Raw genomic sequence first — 16,531 nt, 5'->3', positions numbered from 1 at the left:
CTCCATTTGATGAAGCTCTCTGCCGCTATACATTCTTGTGAACAACAGAGGAGAAGCAGATGAAGGCCAAAAATGTAAAGCCCAAATAATTTATTTCAGGATACAAAGGCAGTATAAACATTGTGAGGTTGTACAAGTAAACAACGTAAGACAGTATCTGATGTAAAGCATCAAACACCAAAGCCAGCTTCTCCAAGCAAAAATTAGTATTAAAGCTAACTGGCAGACAATTAGAGCAAATACCTTCAGATTGTACCCGAGGACAAAGGATTTTGTTCTGAGAACAAAGCAGACTGTCTTCTTATTGCTGTCAGACTGTAAAAACCTTGACTACCCTTAACTCACTTCACTTCACCAGAATAGTTATTGATTCCTCATCACACCCATATATCTTTTTTCTTCCTCTCATATTCATAATCAAAAGCTAAAGTCACACAGATACTCCTGTATGGCCCCCTATTAAAAGCAGCTCTATCTTTAGGGTATTAAAAAGGAAAACGATAAACCAGCTTATTTTTTTGTTGCTGTTTAACCAGCTTACATTTAAAAACCTGAAACAGTCGTGCCATCTCTGAGGAACAATTTATATCAGCACTAGCAGAAGGGAATCTGAACAGACCAACTATAGGGAAGGAGCTGTGTACATCTGCATTAGCATTTTAACTTGTATCAGCTTTGGAAGCATCGCCTGCTCGCCTCTACTCACTGTGCTTTTGGCTCACATTGTAGAAATTCCCTGCATGTGCCAGTCCAACTGCTTTCAGATGGGACTTACCTTGCTATAGGTATTGCAGGGGATTGCATAAATAAACATCCAGTATAGGGGACCCAAACAGAGTTACAACATACTGAAACTCCCAAAGCATACACAGCATGGAGAAAAGGCCTTTTAAAGCACATGTTTTGCCTTACGGATCTACTTTGACTGCACTACCCTGCCTGCTGATGTGGACGTAACTATCCCAGCCTGAAATTCTTAAAAAAAAAAGGTTAAGCTTTAAGTTGCTTCCCACTTTCCCACTCCCCACCCCAGACATGTGAACTTTAATGTTATTTTAAAAGGTAACAGAAAATTCAGTACTTGGAACTTGATTTATGAGTTTAAATACCAACTCATAGTTAATACATACTTTTGAAAGGTTATCTGTAAAAAAAAGTCACTAGAGCTTCACTGCATTCAAAGGAAAAGCTAGGGCAAGAACAGAACAAAATGAGATATGGCAGTGTCGGGGATTGTGCCTAGCACTTTTTACTGCAGGTTAAGATATCCAACATAAAGAAGCTGACTGTATCTACTGTAAGTGCGCATGTGTGTTTGTAAACCAAGTCAGACAGAACACATGAATACAAATATAAGAGGTACTATATACTTTCACCATCGAAGCTAGATGAGATCTCCTTATTTGCTGTAACAGTAAAGGAATTCCCAGAAAAGGAATATCAAAATATGGAGTCCTTACAGAATACCTCTATTAAGATATTTTTACATATGCACAAGACTATCTCCTGAAGTCACAGCACTTTCCCTCCACCATTTATTATTATTACAATAATTATTATTATTATTATTAACAGCTGCTGTTCAGTATACTGTCTTTCAATTTTGACTTGTGACAGGGCCTGAACTGCATGCCTCTTCCCTGGGGCTGCAAGTCCTGATGACCATCAGGGAGGCAGAGCTTGCAGGGCCAAACCACTGTTAACTCACTACTTGGTGCTGAGGTCATGCTGATGAAAACATTCACTTATGCCAGCTGCTCCAGAATAAACTTTCCCAATCTTACATGCAACTTCCCCGCATAAAGAACATATCTTGACTTTCAGGATGCACCATCAAATAAGTGTCTCAATATGAAAGAATATTTCTTCCAAGGCCTTCAAAAAAAGTTTGAAATGAATGCATTTGAGGCAACAAGAGTAGGCAATTAAACTTTTATTCATGATCATTTACATATGACTAAAATGTTCACCACAAAATGCAAACTTTCAGTTATCTCGTATTTAGCAATGAAAATAGTAATCTCTTCATAGTAAAGCACCAAGGAGCACATCACAGAACAGTCAGAAACAGATTCCATGCATCAGTTTTTCCCTCATAATGTACATGACAAAACTGCAGATTTTATAAAAGTCTAAAAGTTCCAAAACAAATTCTAGAGTCACCTGAGTGCTTGGCAGGAACAGTATTATTTAGTAGCAGTTACATTACCTGTAGTGGGATTTACAAAGCACTTTTTTTCTGCCTTTCTTGGGAAAAAAAAAAAGATACTTTTCACAAAGCTGAGACAGAGATAACTGGGCCAAACGTTGGGCTTTGTACTTTGCCTGTATTTTTCAATGGGAGCCAAACAGAGCAGTTTGCTAGTATCTACAAAAACTATAAGAGCAGATGTCAACAAGAAAAGAAAGGGGGGAAACAAACAAACAAACAAACAAATCTGTTCACTATAGTCTGATCAGTAGGGCCCAACTGCTTAGAGACACCTATACCCACTACTCCACTCAGCTTTTTCCATTATATTTAATTAGCATTTCATTCAAACACACTACGTTTAAGAAGACAACATGATTTTTTTAAGTTGCCTACATAGACAGATTCATGTACACACTTTTGGTAGTCATTTAAAGCTGTAAAATTTATATGTAAAGAGAGTCCTATGGACTCCATTACAGATCAAAGAAAAATAACCAGAATCAGTGTTACATACAAAACAATATTCTAACACAGAAACCAATACAGTTATCAAGTAATTCATTAGGGAATAAAATTGTTATACAAAAAGAGAAATGGTGCCTTTTTATCACTTTGGAACAGCAAATAAGAAGGCAACATTAAGAAAAGTGCACAGCAGAATAGAATTGTTCAGTTTTCAGAAAAAGTTGAATTTTTCTTCAGACATCAGGCTTTTTGTCTGGAAACATATTGGGTTAAGATTGCTTATATCTAGATCAGTCTCTTCTTGCATTAGTTCTCAGCAAGGCGCTTAGTCTGACATGTACGAACGATACATCATGGCCACGATGATTGCTGCTATTGCTGGGATCACCCAGTTGGACCACGAACTAAAAAGAAGTTTTTGAAACAGCAGTTTAGGAAGTAATAACCAGCAAGTTAAAAAACAAAACAAAACAACAACAACAAAAAACAACCCACAGCACCAAGTCATTGCTTAAAGATGACCTCCTTCCTCATCCCAACAAATACGTGAAAGATCAACCCACAGAATACCTAGGCTGGCCAGTAATACTCTAGCCAAGTAATAAAGAAGCTTGTACTGTTAAGGTTTTGGACTAGAGTTTACAAGAAGTTTGCTTACTAGAGAAGTAGGATTCCAGACACGTTTAAAATCATGGTATGCTGCCCAGGCCCATAATATCATTCATTCAAAAGCCATTTAAGCAGCAGCATCACATGATACTTTCAAGCATCCAAGCTCCCCACTCAGAGCGGCATGGAACAGTCAGCAGGATACAAATTCATGAAGTTTGACTCAGTGGTGTTCCAAAGTGTTTTTTCCCTCCTCCCAATTATGACACAGATTTTCCTTCTTACAGACACAATCCTTTGATTTCCCTTAGATGCAATAGTTGTAGTAAGTCATAAAAGTGAGGACTACATGTCAGTGAACAAGTCAGCAAGAGCACCAGGTGCCTGCTGTTCACCCAATAGTCTCCAGAAAGGAAGGCTTGTGCAACGTAAACCATTTGGTAGATATCGATACATATTGATGTGGGAAAAAAATATCTGGACAGTAAGCTAAAATGCTTGTAAGGTGGTAGAGTTACCAACTTGGTCTTTATACAGAACAGAAATTTCCCTGTACCATCCCCTGGCAACTAAGCTTCCAGCAGACAGAAGCTATTCAGCTTTCCAAGCTTCAGAAACATAATCATAAGGAACTTCAAGTTCGACATCAGGTGCCATACTATACCTGGACTGAGACTGAACCGTCGTAATAAGAGTTTCCTGGAAAGCAAAGCATAAAAAGATATTTACACCAGGCAGACATCCCTCTCCATCTTAACTAGCTCCTTAATTTCTCAAAACTCATTAAGTAGGACTAGTTTAAAAACAGCTAGGCATTGCATTTGGAAAGCATTTTCTCAGATTTCCTTTAACAGACTCTTATTAGAAGGCGGGTAGCAGCAGCTTCTGTAATCAACATTGCATCAAAAGTTATTAAAAAAAATATAATCACAAATAATTTTGCTGCAAGTTTTCCCACGAAGCTGTCTTCAACCTCAGGTTACATTTGAAATTTTTAGTCACCTAAAAGAAAAAGATCCCTTATTTGCCTAAAACCTATTTGAAGAGACTTTGAATTAATATATGTGTTTATTATATGTAACCTGCATGAAGAAAGCTATTAATTTACATCCACAGGCTTATTAAACTCAGGTGGTTGTTTTTTTTTGGTGTGGTGTTTCACATTGCGTAAGAATCAGTCAAATTATTATAGCTGTTTCCAATATTGATTTGGAGTTTTTGTTCAGCTTCCACAGAAAAAGAAGCACTACAAGACCAAATCCCAGTTGGGTACATATATGCAATTTATATGAAGACTTATTAATTGGAATACTACTAATTGCACAGGGCCCTAAGTGCATTTAAAAGATCCAAGCATTAAAACCATCACTAAAAAATGAATCACTCCAGTATCAGAATATTTGCAATTCATTTAAAAGAGCAAAAGATTCCTAACATCCTCTCATAGGTTTAAACAGGCTATGTTTTCAAGCACACAAATTATCATAGGTTTACACACGACAAATACCCTTTTTAAAAGAAAAAGACACAGTGATTATGCCTATATTGGTTCTGAGAACACCTCCATAAAAACTAATCCCAAAGCCAAACAGCGTGGAAGAGCTGCCCGCACCATCATGGTCAACACCTTCTACAACAGGCTTGTCACCTCCAAATCCAGGGGGTGGTTTCCCCCTACACTAAGACAGTAAGAATATGGCCCAGCTCATTAAAAAATGGCTTTAAACAGTATGACATTGGACATGTGCACTGAAGGTACTTTAAATACAGGGGAGAGGACATTTGAAAGCACAGGGCCTTCTGACGGCTCCCAGTGAGGCAGGGCAGAGGGCCTAACCTTGTGTCACCCACCCAGAGCACAGTGCACACTGAAACTGTCTTATCAGCTACACACACACGTCCTGCTGGAAGAACATGCTCCAGCTTCTCTCTGGAATGATGGAACACACACGCAGTGTAGATAACTTTGAAGAGTGCTAAAACAATGGAATAAGCCCAATAGGAATTCAGAAAAAAGCAATTTGTATACATCTTAATGCCCAACTGACCACGCTTTGGCCAAGCTAATATTCTAAGTGCTTCAGTTTAGTAAGTTCCTGTGAGCTTTATTAAGCGATTGTATTGCTACAAGTTGCACTGGGCAGTCTGTTTTTCAGTTGCATTTACAGCTGGAGCCCTTACAGCTTAAGTGTAAATTGCCCTGAATTTCAGAAGAAATCTGACCAGCAGATGTTACTCTTGGTGGGAAGAAGCTCTGAATTCCAGTCACCACTCCATTACTTATTTTTATTAGTATACCAGTTCCAGTCCTTAATTAATAATAAAATTGATAATTGCTCTGGTGAACATTTCAGTATGTATATTTTTTGCTTTCTTTCTTTAACTTATTAATATTATTGGAAGATCTTACAAAAGTGATTGTTTCTTAAAAGTAACCTCTCAAACAGCAAGAGTAATATCCTATTCCTGCTACGCTTCATTTAAAAATAGTCTTCAAGTACTTCCTAAGTGCACTGCTGTACTGTTAAGCCAGCCCTGAGCAAACACCCTCTATACACACAGCAGCAGCAACTGTACAAATTAATCTGTGATGCACCTGCTCCTTTAAGGGACATCTGTATTTATGAGTTTGATAGCTGAGTTTCAAGACATAAAAAAAAAAAAGAGTGCAATACCGCATTGACAGGACACTTAGCAAAATCTACTGAAACAGTCAGGAAAAACAGTATTTTAATCTTGAAAAGGGTTCACAATTTCAAATTAGCTCATCTATAACACAGCATGCAAATGCCTCTACTTCAATAATATATTGGCAGCACTAGTAGATAAACATCACATTTTTTCCCCACAAACATTTAGTTTAATCCATCCCATCTATAAACTGATTTTTTATTAAATAAGATACTAGAAAATCACTGACTGATTCTCCTTCCTCCTACAGTGTAATGCCAACACAACTAGTAACCTCTTGGTTTGCAATGATACAAATTAAAGAAAAACAAACAAAAACCAAACCCCACAAACATAAAAAAACAGCTAACAGGAAGAATAAGTTGAAGCCAGATCAACACATTTAAGAGATTTATGACCTGAAAAACTACACTTAAAATAAAGCTGAATTATTTTTGCTTCTGAGGGTATATCATTTACAGACACTGTCCCTAATGCTTAAAAGAAACAATGTGGCATTTCAAGAAACACACTTACTGATGGTTTCTGCAGCTTCGCTCTATCATCCTGCAAGAAAGCAAGCAAAAAAAACCCATTTAGACAAAACCAAAAAATACTTGGATAACAGTTATCACTTAATTCAGTTTACAGTTCTGTTAATGTGTACCTATTTTTACCTAGGAAACAGATATGCAAAAGAGCGGATATCAGTGTATGATTTTGAGCTATCATAAACAAGATCACTTCCTTAAATACTTCCCAGTATACAATAAAGTTAAACCCTAGTCTCCAAAATATTTCATTATTTCTTGTGCCCATATTTTTGCATTTCCTTTGCCTCTAAACAGTACACATAACCTTAGCTTATACATTGATTACAATCATATTAGTTTACTTAGCGTACTTGTATTACCGAGCAAAGTCATCTAACTAGTTATGGTCCAATGTTCAGTACAAAGGTCCCAAACTCTATGTATCTTTCATAAACTCATTAAGTTTTACTTGACATAGTCATATTTATTACAAAAAAAGCACCCAACAGTATACAATCTTGACAGTGCTGTGTTTGTACATTAAAGTATCAAGCTGTATGTTTCATATAAAATGAAAACAGGTGTTTATCAAACAAGGAAGAACTGGACTGGTAGCCAGGTTAAGAACAACTTCACTGGCATCAGCTGCCATCTGAGATGACAAGCCTGCAAGGTTACAAGTGTGCATCAGAGCTGAATTATTTCAAACTAGGAGAAGCTACACTAGTAGTGTTTATTAACAGAGGACCTAAGGCAGATACGAGATCAGGAATCTTACTGTGAAACATGCTACTGAAGACAGTGATACTTATGCCAAATGCTACACAAAATATACACAAAACAGACAGATGTGGAATAAAGAAGCAGGGATGGGCAATAGAGCAGATGGGCACCGTTAGGGAATAGACTGCCTTAGCACAGCAGCTAAACTATGAGCCTAAACCTCTAGCAAGTGGTTTTCAACTATTAAGATGCAAAAGGGCTTAAATAAGGCCTATCTGTAGGAAGTCAAGGCAGCAGCTCTGCAGCTAGAAATAAATCCTTCAAACCTTGAGGCAGCAGAAAGATACTTGTTGGAAGTACAGGAGATGGTAAGGACAGTATAAAAAAGAGGAAGGGACAGATGATCCAGTGGGAACTGATCATAAACAATCCTGACAACTGCAAGTAGGGAAAACTGATAGAGCTCAAGATGGGGGGAGCCAGAGAGGAGAAGACAGAGCAAGATGCTTACATAGCCATTTCCTGAATGCACATATCAAGAGCCAGGACTGTACTTTTTAGATGCAGATGGAAACCTGGCATATACGTTTACAATGATGAAGGAATGACAGCAGTTGTCAGTTATCACTCTACATACTGATGTAAGAAAAGACATTCTGACATTTCACTTTCAGTCTCATTTCACTATACAGTCTCATTATAAAGCTCACAGCGTACACCAGAAATTGCATGATTCCATGTTCAATTTATTCAAGAACTAAGCTGTAAAATATTTCAAAACAGCAAACTTTTCAATGTGACCATTTTTATGCTACACTAATCAAATCCTTTCATTGTGGGGGAACCTATGTCCAGGCCAGGTCCACTGATAAACAACTGCAGAGCTGGCATCCAACCAAACTAGCAGCTCTCCTTTATTTTGAAGTAAATTACCAGAGAAATAACTATACACAAAACCACTATGGTAAACAGCAAGTATTTGTACTCTCACATACTCACCGGATGAAGTTCCCCAATAATAAAGGTTTCTGACAGTGCCCTTGCATCTGTGGAATGGCCAACATCTTCAAAGTTCTCAGTAGCGTCTCCCCCAGCTTGCTCCCTTAGGACTTCTTCACCACCTGGGTGCTGCAATTTGTAAAAGATTCAAATTTGTTACTGAAGACCATTCCATGTGCTAAAAGTGGAATTGTTAATTTCTACATTTCTAAAAAAAATAATAATTTTTTATAAGTTACTTGCAAAATCAGCTGCTAGACTTCCTAGAGCAAACATAAACCTCTCTGAATAACTACAGATTTTTATGTACTGTCTGAAGCAAAAACCAAGGAAACTAAGTCTCTATCAGCAATGGAGCAGTAAGAGGCATCACCCCTAGCAACTAAAGCAGCTAGAACACTGTAGGAATCAGTCAATCTTTTAATAGACCAACTATTATATGAAGTTACAGTCCATGTTCTCACTTATGCAGGAAATGTATATTTTTATCCAAACAACATTTTATGCAGCAAAAGCATAAAAGCCAAAAGCTGTAAGTTGCATCAAGAACATTCCAAGTAGATATAACAGAAAACTTTTCACAAGAGTAATCAGGCACTGAAATAAGTTTACAAGGGAGCACACAGAATCTCCATCCTTTGAGGCTGCCTAGACAAGGCTCTAAAAAAACCTGACCTTCAAGTTAATCCTAGCTGGGGGTTAGACCAGATAACCTCCAAGGGTCCTTTTCAAAATAAATTATTGTATGATTATCTAGTAAGCCAGTTACTTTGAAACTGCTTAAGCACAACTGAAAGTTCATACACGACACTAGAACAGCAATTTGGTTTTAGAAGACTATGGAATCCCAAAACCACACTGCTGATAAAACCCTTGAAATGTTAGAGAAGTCATCTTCCACTATCTCCTAATACTTCAACCCATCACCATTGCCTTAACCTAAATCCCTGTTCTTCATTGATTTTTATTCTTCCCCACATGCACTCTTGGGATTGCATTAAGTTCCACAATTCCATCGATCAAATAAGTCAGCCTGTATGTACTGCAAGACACAGCACATCTTCTAGTTCAGTGAATTTTCTCAGCTTCAAGTTACTCATTTTTATAACAGATAAGTAACACGCCATAAAAATTCATCACTGAACCTTTATATAGGAAACTACCACATAGACACTAGGAATTATCAGATAAACAAGCTGAAATCACTATATTACTACCGCCTTGGATTAAAGCAATCACGAAATAAATTCTAACACAGGAAGTAAGGCTTTGGAGCCTCAATTCCACTTTTAATGCTTCTGACTACTGGATCTAAAATGATGAAAATAGATTAAAATGCTATTATTTAGGGTCATGTTGCCTGGGGTACAGCTGAACAGCAAGGCTATGCTTAGACACTAGATGAAATAAATGGCATAAACATTTCTACTAGTCTAGGCAATCCAGGTTAGCATTTACTCAAATCTACCGTGTTAGCCTCCTATCGATCCCCCTCTTTCAACAAGACTTGTTCATACAGATCAGGAAAATACTACTACCGCCAGTTTCCAACAGTACCAGAACTCCAGAACTTGGACCTCTGTATTAAAGGTATTTATTTTAATAGATTAAGAAAGGTGCTTTAAGAAAAAAACAAAACAAAATAAAACAAACAAAAAAACCCACAAAATACACACAAACTCAAACCAACCCAGCACATTTTTTTAAAGAGCCAAGATACCACAGCTAGAAGAAGAGATCCCTACCATGACTAAGCAAAAACAAGATTAAGCAACTGATAGCAAGATCAGGCAGAGCAGCTGAGCCAAAAAAGGTTAGAAGAGTGCATTACGAGTAAAGATTATGCAAGCAGACGTGCAAATATGACACGCTCACCAAAATCCTGCCCTTGAGTCCATTCTGATAAGTACTTAGGGAAAGGACTGGACAAAAGTTGAGGGATTACTCAAGTTCAGTGCCTTGAAATGCATAAATTTTTCTTTTAGACAGCACCTCTGCTTAAAGATGTAAATTTGCAAACCCTCTGCGAACAACCAGCATGTAATACAAGCAATTAATGAAAAGACATCACTTCCCCTAATGAGAGGGAGCAACTGTAATGTCTCACAAAGGACAAGAAGTGACTTTTCTATCAAAAGCTGAGCATTTTCCATGGTTGGATGAGTTTCTCAAAGTTTGTTTATACAGGGCCTTTGTTCACCCTTTGGCATGGTAAACCAAGATTGTGATCAGAATTTCTACTTTAATGAAGAGCCTCTGGACAGACCCTGGGACTGGAAGACCACAAGACAATATACAGATAATGACTCCTAAACTGAAATCCTGCCAGTACAAAGAACTAAACTGCTTTTGCAGGTAAAATTGTGGTTCAAGGGAAATGAAAAAGCTTTTGCTGATAAACTGAGCTAGTCTAGCTCAATCCGAGGACATTCCAAATATAATAACATAGATATTTAAGTTACACGTGTAACACAAATCTGCACAAAGCCAGAAATGGTACGTATCATGGACTAATTCCTAACAGAAGCACATTAGAAAGCTTTATCTAAAAGCAAATAATCAGTTAAATTCACTGCTCTCACTGGTGTCAGAAGACTGTGATTACTTCATTCTGAACTCCTATCACCTTCCCCTCGCTAGCCATGCAACTTCCTCAGTGTCATAGTTCAAGACTCTATTAAAATATAACTCTCATAATTCACAATTCCTGCACCCTCCCCCTTCCCATATTGGCAGAATCAAATCTAGGGTCCAGTTTAACTTTCCAGGAGATTAGCAAAGGTCTCCACCACAAGCAGTCTCATAAATTCAAGTTTTGCTTTCTGCACTACAGAGAATGAGAAGCAGAAAGGACGAGCAGAACCAAAGACCCACAAAACCTCTGCTTTATTGTGCAAGACAGACAGAACAATGCCCATTTGTTTTAAGGACACTTTCAGGTAGTTTGAAAAGAGTCCTCCCAATTATCTCCATCATCTCTTTAAGTTACAGGACAGAAATTCTGTACTTACGTAAAACTCTCAGAGGCTAAGGGAGTAGATCTCTTTATGAGTGTATTTTTGAAAACCATTATTACGGTTTTAGATGAAGAGCAAAAGAAATGCCCAGTAGCTGGGCACTCAGTTCCCTGCTTAAAAACAATTACAGCTTCCAGTATCTTGCACAAAAGACTGCTAAGAATTGCTATTTTTTGAAGCATTGTCAAATCTTCCTGCAAGGTTCAGCAGAGTTTAAGGAAGCGATAACACTGGTTTTGATCCTTAGACTGCAAGGTTCTGCAATAAAAATCCACATGATACATTGACAGACAAAACGTGCTAGTACCAGCACCTTTCAATGTAAGTCACTCACTACCTTCCACATGGAAGGTGTTACGCTACTCCTCCACAACATCATCATATACGATGAATATAACTTATCGCTATATAGTAGACAGAACATTTTTCATTTCAACGGAGTAAAACAATTTTTTCTGCACTTTATTTGATCAGCATTGCAGAACAACTTTGTGGTAGCTATCCGTTCTGTTTAGAAAGAGCACCATGAAGGCGCAAGTTCACACCTTATGAAAAATCAATTTTCACTGGCCATTAATATTTTCACTAAATTATTAAACCAACAACAACTGAAGTAACAAAAAAAAAAGTCTGTATTAGATGAATATTAAATACAGACCACAGTTAGCTTCCAGAATAAGGAATTTCTCTCGGGTAGAGATGTTCCTATTCTTATTAGCTTCTCTGCCTAGCTTAAAGAATCCAACCAAGTTCCCACCAAAGCAATAGGGCATACTCTCACTACAATGGCAAGTGGATCAAGACACTGATCATTTCATTCTTATTTTTATAGGCCCAGGTACTCTTGTTTGGCTCATTAGATTGATATAAGAGCCTGACTAGTGGGATTGCTTTATTAAACTATGGAGAAATACTATCAAGCATTACCAACATACTTAATCCATTAATTGACATTTAACACCATTCACATATGTAATTACAGATAATTACACAAGATGCTGCTGTGAGTACACATGCATTTCTAGCCACTATCTTCTGTTAAATCGTGTAGGACTTGAAACTATGAAAAAGCTTCACAATTTTTCTGTCATACAAGTCTGATAGCCTTTGAATGAAAAAGATGATACACACGTTTCTGGTCTCAAGAAGATACTTTCATGCACTCCAAAAGCTGAGGTCTCTGGATTTCCTCTTCTAGAGGATATACTTTAACAATCAAAGAAAATTCAGAGATATATATTCAAGTTATAAAATTTTCCTAGCAACTGCCATATATATATATATATATATATATATATATACACACACAAATATATATATCAGCAATTGTTGGAATCTTCATCTTCAGTAACCCCTAGGAAAAGGTGTCAAAGTACACAATCCTTTCCTCCTCCAGCACTTGATCTCTATTTCAAATTATCTTTTTCAAGCCTTGTCCTTAGGAAACCAAGCTAATATGGTCCCACTGCGCAATGCCTCCACTCCCTGTCAGCCTCATCATTTCCAACGCATATATACCACCATCCCCAGTCCACTGACTATCTAACTTCAATTAAGAACAAACCAGCAAGAAGCTAGCTCCAATTTCTCCTCTTATGTTACACGTAAATGCCTCAGTGTCCGGCAGTATCAAAAGAATTATTGCATCATTTGATAAATTCACCAGGTATCAAAGGCATTGAAAAATGTTTAAAAAAAAAGTGTCCTATGAAATGAACATGACAAGATCCAAGAGCCTTCCTTAGGACTGTAGCGTCTTTCAGAACCATTGTTGAAAATGGTTACCTAATCTCATTTATTTATTATCTCAGAATATGAACCAGAATTTAAGCTCCACAACCAGCCACTGAAAGCTGTGAGGCTAAGTTTTGACCCATATCTACCAGAGTGCATCAGACATCCCACAATTGTCCAAGAAACAAATATTTAACTGCTTACAAACTTAATTCTTTTGATATGCTGCTGAATTAGCAACATTGTTCTGAAAGCTGAAATGAAGACTTCCATGGAGAAATTCACACATGGTGGTGCCTCCTAATATTTACCAATTTCACCACATACTAAAGAAAGAGGCTATCAACTTGTTTGTGCAACTACTTAAACCCAAGAGCTCATTAGATCACAGACTTCTTCCAAGTGTGGTTTTTTTGTTGTGCTGTGTTAGGTTTAGGGTTTTTTTTTGGTTGGTTGGTTTTGTTGCATTGTTTTGGTTTGTTTCGTTTGTTTGGATTTTCTTGTTTTGTTTTTTTTTTTTTTAGTTTGTTTGGGTTTTTTTTTTGGGGGGGGGTCCCTTCCCAGTCTGAAAGCACTCACATAGTTATGTATCAACCAAAACTGATCAAGTTTCCAAGAACAGCTACTTCAATTTCTTAGGCTGCATGATAAACTGCATTGTCCTCTAGGGCTTCTATAAATTGCCCTTGCCTGAATAACAAAAAAAAAACATTAACTTTCAAAGCGTTTACAACCACAAAAATCAGGACAGGATTACAGAACTAGAGGCTTGAATTCTGTCATGTCACTACCAATCTGAACTGTAGTCTCAAAGCAATTAATAAAAATCTGTAATCACACTTTTTGATTGGATGATAGATCTCTGCAGATAATAGGGGTGAGGGAAAAAACTCAAAAAATCACTAATAAAACCTAGCTACACTTAATACTAACAAAAATGGCTCAGTAGTTGCATTTATCATAGAATGTCCTGAGTTGGAAGGGACCCACAAGAATCATCAAGTCTGATTCCTGTCCCTGCATGTGACAACCCCACAGTTCACACCATGTGTCTGAGGGCTTGTCCAGTCTCTTCTTGAACACTGTCAGGCTTGGGGCTGTGACACCTCCCTGGGGAGCCTGTTCCAGTGCTCCACCACCCTCTGGGGGAAGAACCTTTTCCTGAGGTCCAACCTAAACTTCCCCTGGCACATCTTCCTGACATTCCCTCAGGTTCTGTCATTGGCCACTAAAGAGAAGAATTCAGTGCCTACTCTTTCTCCTCCCGTTGTGCAGAAGCTGTAGACTGCAATGAGGTCTCCACAGCAGAACGTTTTGGTCCACTAACTAAAAAGCTTCTTTGTTAACCATGACTATCAATGATTACATCAAATGTTCACTACCAGCAAGTGTCCAGCAAAGTCCAGCTGAAGGCCTGTAAGCAGAGTGCCTCAAGGGTCAGTACTGGGGCCGGTATTATTCAATAGATTCATCAATGATTTGGATGAGGGAATAGAGTGTACTATCAGCAAGTATACTGATGACACCAAGCTGGGAGGAGTGGCTGACACACCAAAAGACTGTGCTGCCATCCAGCGAGACCTGGACAGGCTGGAGAGTTGGGCATGGAAAAATATAATGAAATATAACAGGGGAAAGTGTAGAGTCTTGCATCTGGGTAGGAACAACTTCAGGTTCCAGTGTAAGTTGGGGAATGACCTGATAGAGAGCAGCGTAGTTGGAAAGGGACCTGGGAGTCCTGGTGGACAGCAGGATGACCATGAGCCAGCACTGTGCCCTTGTGGCCAGGAAGGCCAATGGCATCCTGGGGTGTATTACAAGGGGGGTTAGTAGGTTGAGAGAGGTTCTCCTTCCCCTCTACTCTGCCCTGGTGAGACCACACCTGGAATATTGTGTCCAGTTCTGGGCCCCTCAGTTCAAGAAGCACAGGGAACTGCTGGAGAGGGTCCAGCGCAGGGCAACAAAGATGATGAAGGGAGTGGAGCATCTCCCTTATGAGGAAAGGCTGAGGGAGCTGGGGCTCTTTAGCTTGGAGAAGAAGAGACTGAGGGGTGACCTTATTAATGTTTACTAATATATAAAGGGTGAATGTCACGAGGATGGAGCCAGGCTCTTCTCAGTGACAACCAACGGCAGGACAAGGGGTAATGGGTTCAAACTGGAACACAAAAGGTTCCGCTTAAATTTGAGAAGAAACGTCTTCACAGTGAGGGTATCAAAACACTAGAACAGGCTGCCCAGGGCTGTGGAGTCTCCCACTCTGGAGACATTCAAAACCCGCCTGGACACCTTCCTGTGTAACCTCATCTAGGTGTTCCTGCTCCGGCAGGGGGATTGGACTGGATGATCTTTTGAGGTCCCTTCCAATCCCTAACATTCTGTGATTCTGTGAAGTGACCAAGAACGTCAACGGTTAAGTGGGAGAAAAACAAACAAACAAAAAACAAACAACAACAAAAACTCCAAACAAAACAAAAAAAGCACAACAAAAAAAAAAACACAAAACAAACAAACAAAAGGTGCTCAACTTGACCGCTGTATTCTACTAGAGTTTGAACGTTTGCAGCTTCGCAGACCGGCGTCGCACACCCCCGCAGAGGGCGTTAGGACAGCAGTGAGAGAACAAAGGCTCCGGAGAACTTCGGTTTCTACAAGAGCAGAAAGTTTAAAGGCCGGGGAAGGCAGACAGCAGCTCTCAGCAGCGGATCACACGCCAGCGGGGGCCGGCACACCCGGGTTTTCCCAGCCCGACAGGCGCCCGCTGCCCCGCGGGGGATCCCGGAGCCCATCCCCGCCGTTAGAGCCACGACCCCGCCCCCAACAGCCCCTACAACCGAGTCCCGGGGCCGCCCTACGGCCGCTTCTCCAGAGCAATACGGCGGCAGGCCGAGGGCGCCACCCCGCTGTGCCGCTCCCGTCCCCAGTCAGCGGGAGGCCGACGAGAGCCTGTAAGGGGCAGCCCCCGCCCCGCCGCACAGCGCGGAGAGAGAAGAAAGCCGTCCGACGAGCCCGCACCGCCCCACGGGGCTCGGGGGATCTGGTACCCGCAGCTCCCCGCTCCTCCTTCACCGTCCCCTCCCCGAGCACTCACCTCATCCAGAAACTTAGTGATATCGTAGATGCGGTGGTGGATGATGATCCAGGCGCTCTGGCTGGTGTTATGCTTCTGCACCTCCTCCAACCGGTAGTACCGGCCCCGCCACGACTCACCCCCGGCCTCGCTGGAGCCCACCATGTCCCCCACAGCACGACAGCACCACAGCTCCCACCCCACCGGCTTCGCAACAGGCTATAGCCCCCCGCGCACGCCGACTGCAGCCCGCCCGCAAGCCTATCGCCACCAGCCACCGCCCCCTCCGCTCCGCCCGCCCTCCGCCTTCTTGCCGGTTTCTCATTGGCGAAGCGGAACGCCTTTCAAAGAAGGCGTCAGGCTGGTAACCGAGGTGGCTCCGCGGGGGCGGGACTTGTGGGGCGAATCGGCAGCCTCATTGCTCTGCCCTCTCTCCGCGCTGTGGGCGTAAGCTGTGCCCTCCACGTGACCCGCCGCTGGTCACGTGCTGCGGCGAGGGGTGTTACGGGCTGTCGCC

At 40.3% G+C, this 16,531-nt stretch overlaps 1 protein-coding gene across 1 annotated transcript; it reads right to left on the bottom strand.

Annotated features, from left to right (window-relative positions):
• Nucleotides 1-1,917: 1,917 nt before the first annotated feature.
• Nucleotides 1,918-16,481, bottom strand: LOC102095953 (cytochrome b5). The gene is made up of 5 exons (XM_065053022.1): nt 16,036-16,481; nt 8,194-8,322; nt 6,476-6,505; nt 3,933-3,967; nt 1,918-3,063 (listed from the first exon to the last, which is right to left on the bottom strand). Exons 1-5 carry the CDS (start codon nt 16,177-16,179, stop codon nt 2,985-2,987), a joined length of 417 nt encoding a protein of 138 aa, XP_064909094.1. The 5' UTR covers nt 16,180-16,481; the 3' UTR covers nt 1,918-2,984.
• Between the last annotated feature and the right edge of the window lie 50 nt (nt 16,482-16,531).

This window comes from Columba livia, chromosome 2 (genome assembly GCF_036013475.1).
Source record: "Columba livia isolate bColLiv1 breed racing homer chromosome 2, bColLiv1.pat.W.v2, whole genome shotgun sequence".
In the NCBI taxonomy this organism is placed as follows: Eukaryota; Metazoa; Chordata; class Aves; order Columbiformes; family Columbidae; genus Columba; species Columba livia.
The sequence above is the reverse complement of the archived record's forward strand: the minus strand, read 5'-3'. Positions and strand labels throughout refer to the sequence as shown.

Excerpts from the sequence above, each read along its gene's own strand:
- LOC102095953 (XM_065053022.1), bottom strand. The coding sequence starts at position 16,179 with ATGGTGGGCTCCAGCGAGGCCGGGGGTGAGTCGTGGCGGGGCCGGTAC. Across the intron at positions 8,323-16,035 it reads TCACTAAGTTTCTGGATGAG|CACCCAGGTGGTGAAGAAGT; the intron begins GTGAGTGCTCGG and ends TACAAATTGCAG. Across the intron at positions 3,968-6,475 it reads CGAAGCTGCAGAAACCATCA|GAAACTCTTATTACGACGGT; the intron begins GTAAGTGTGTTT and ends TTTGCTTTCCAG.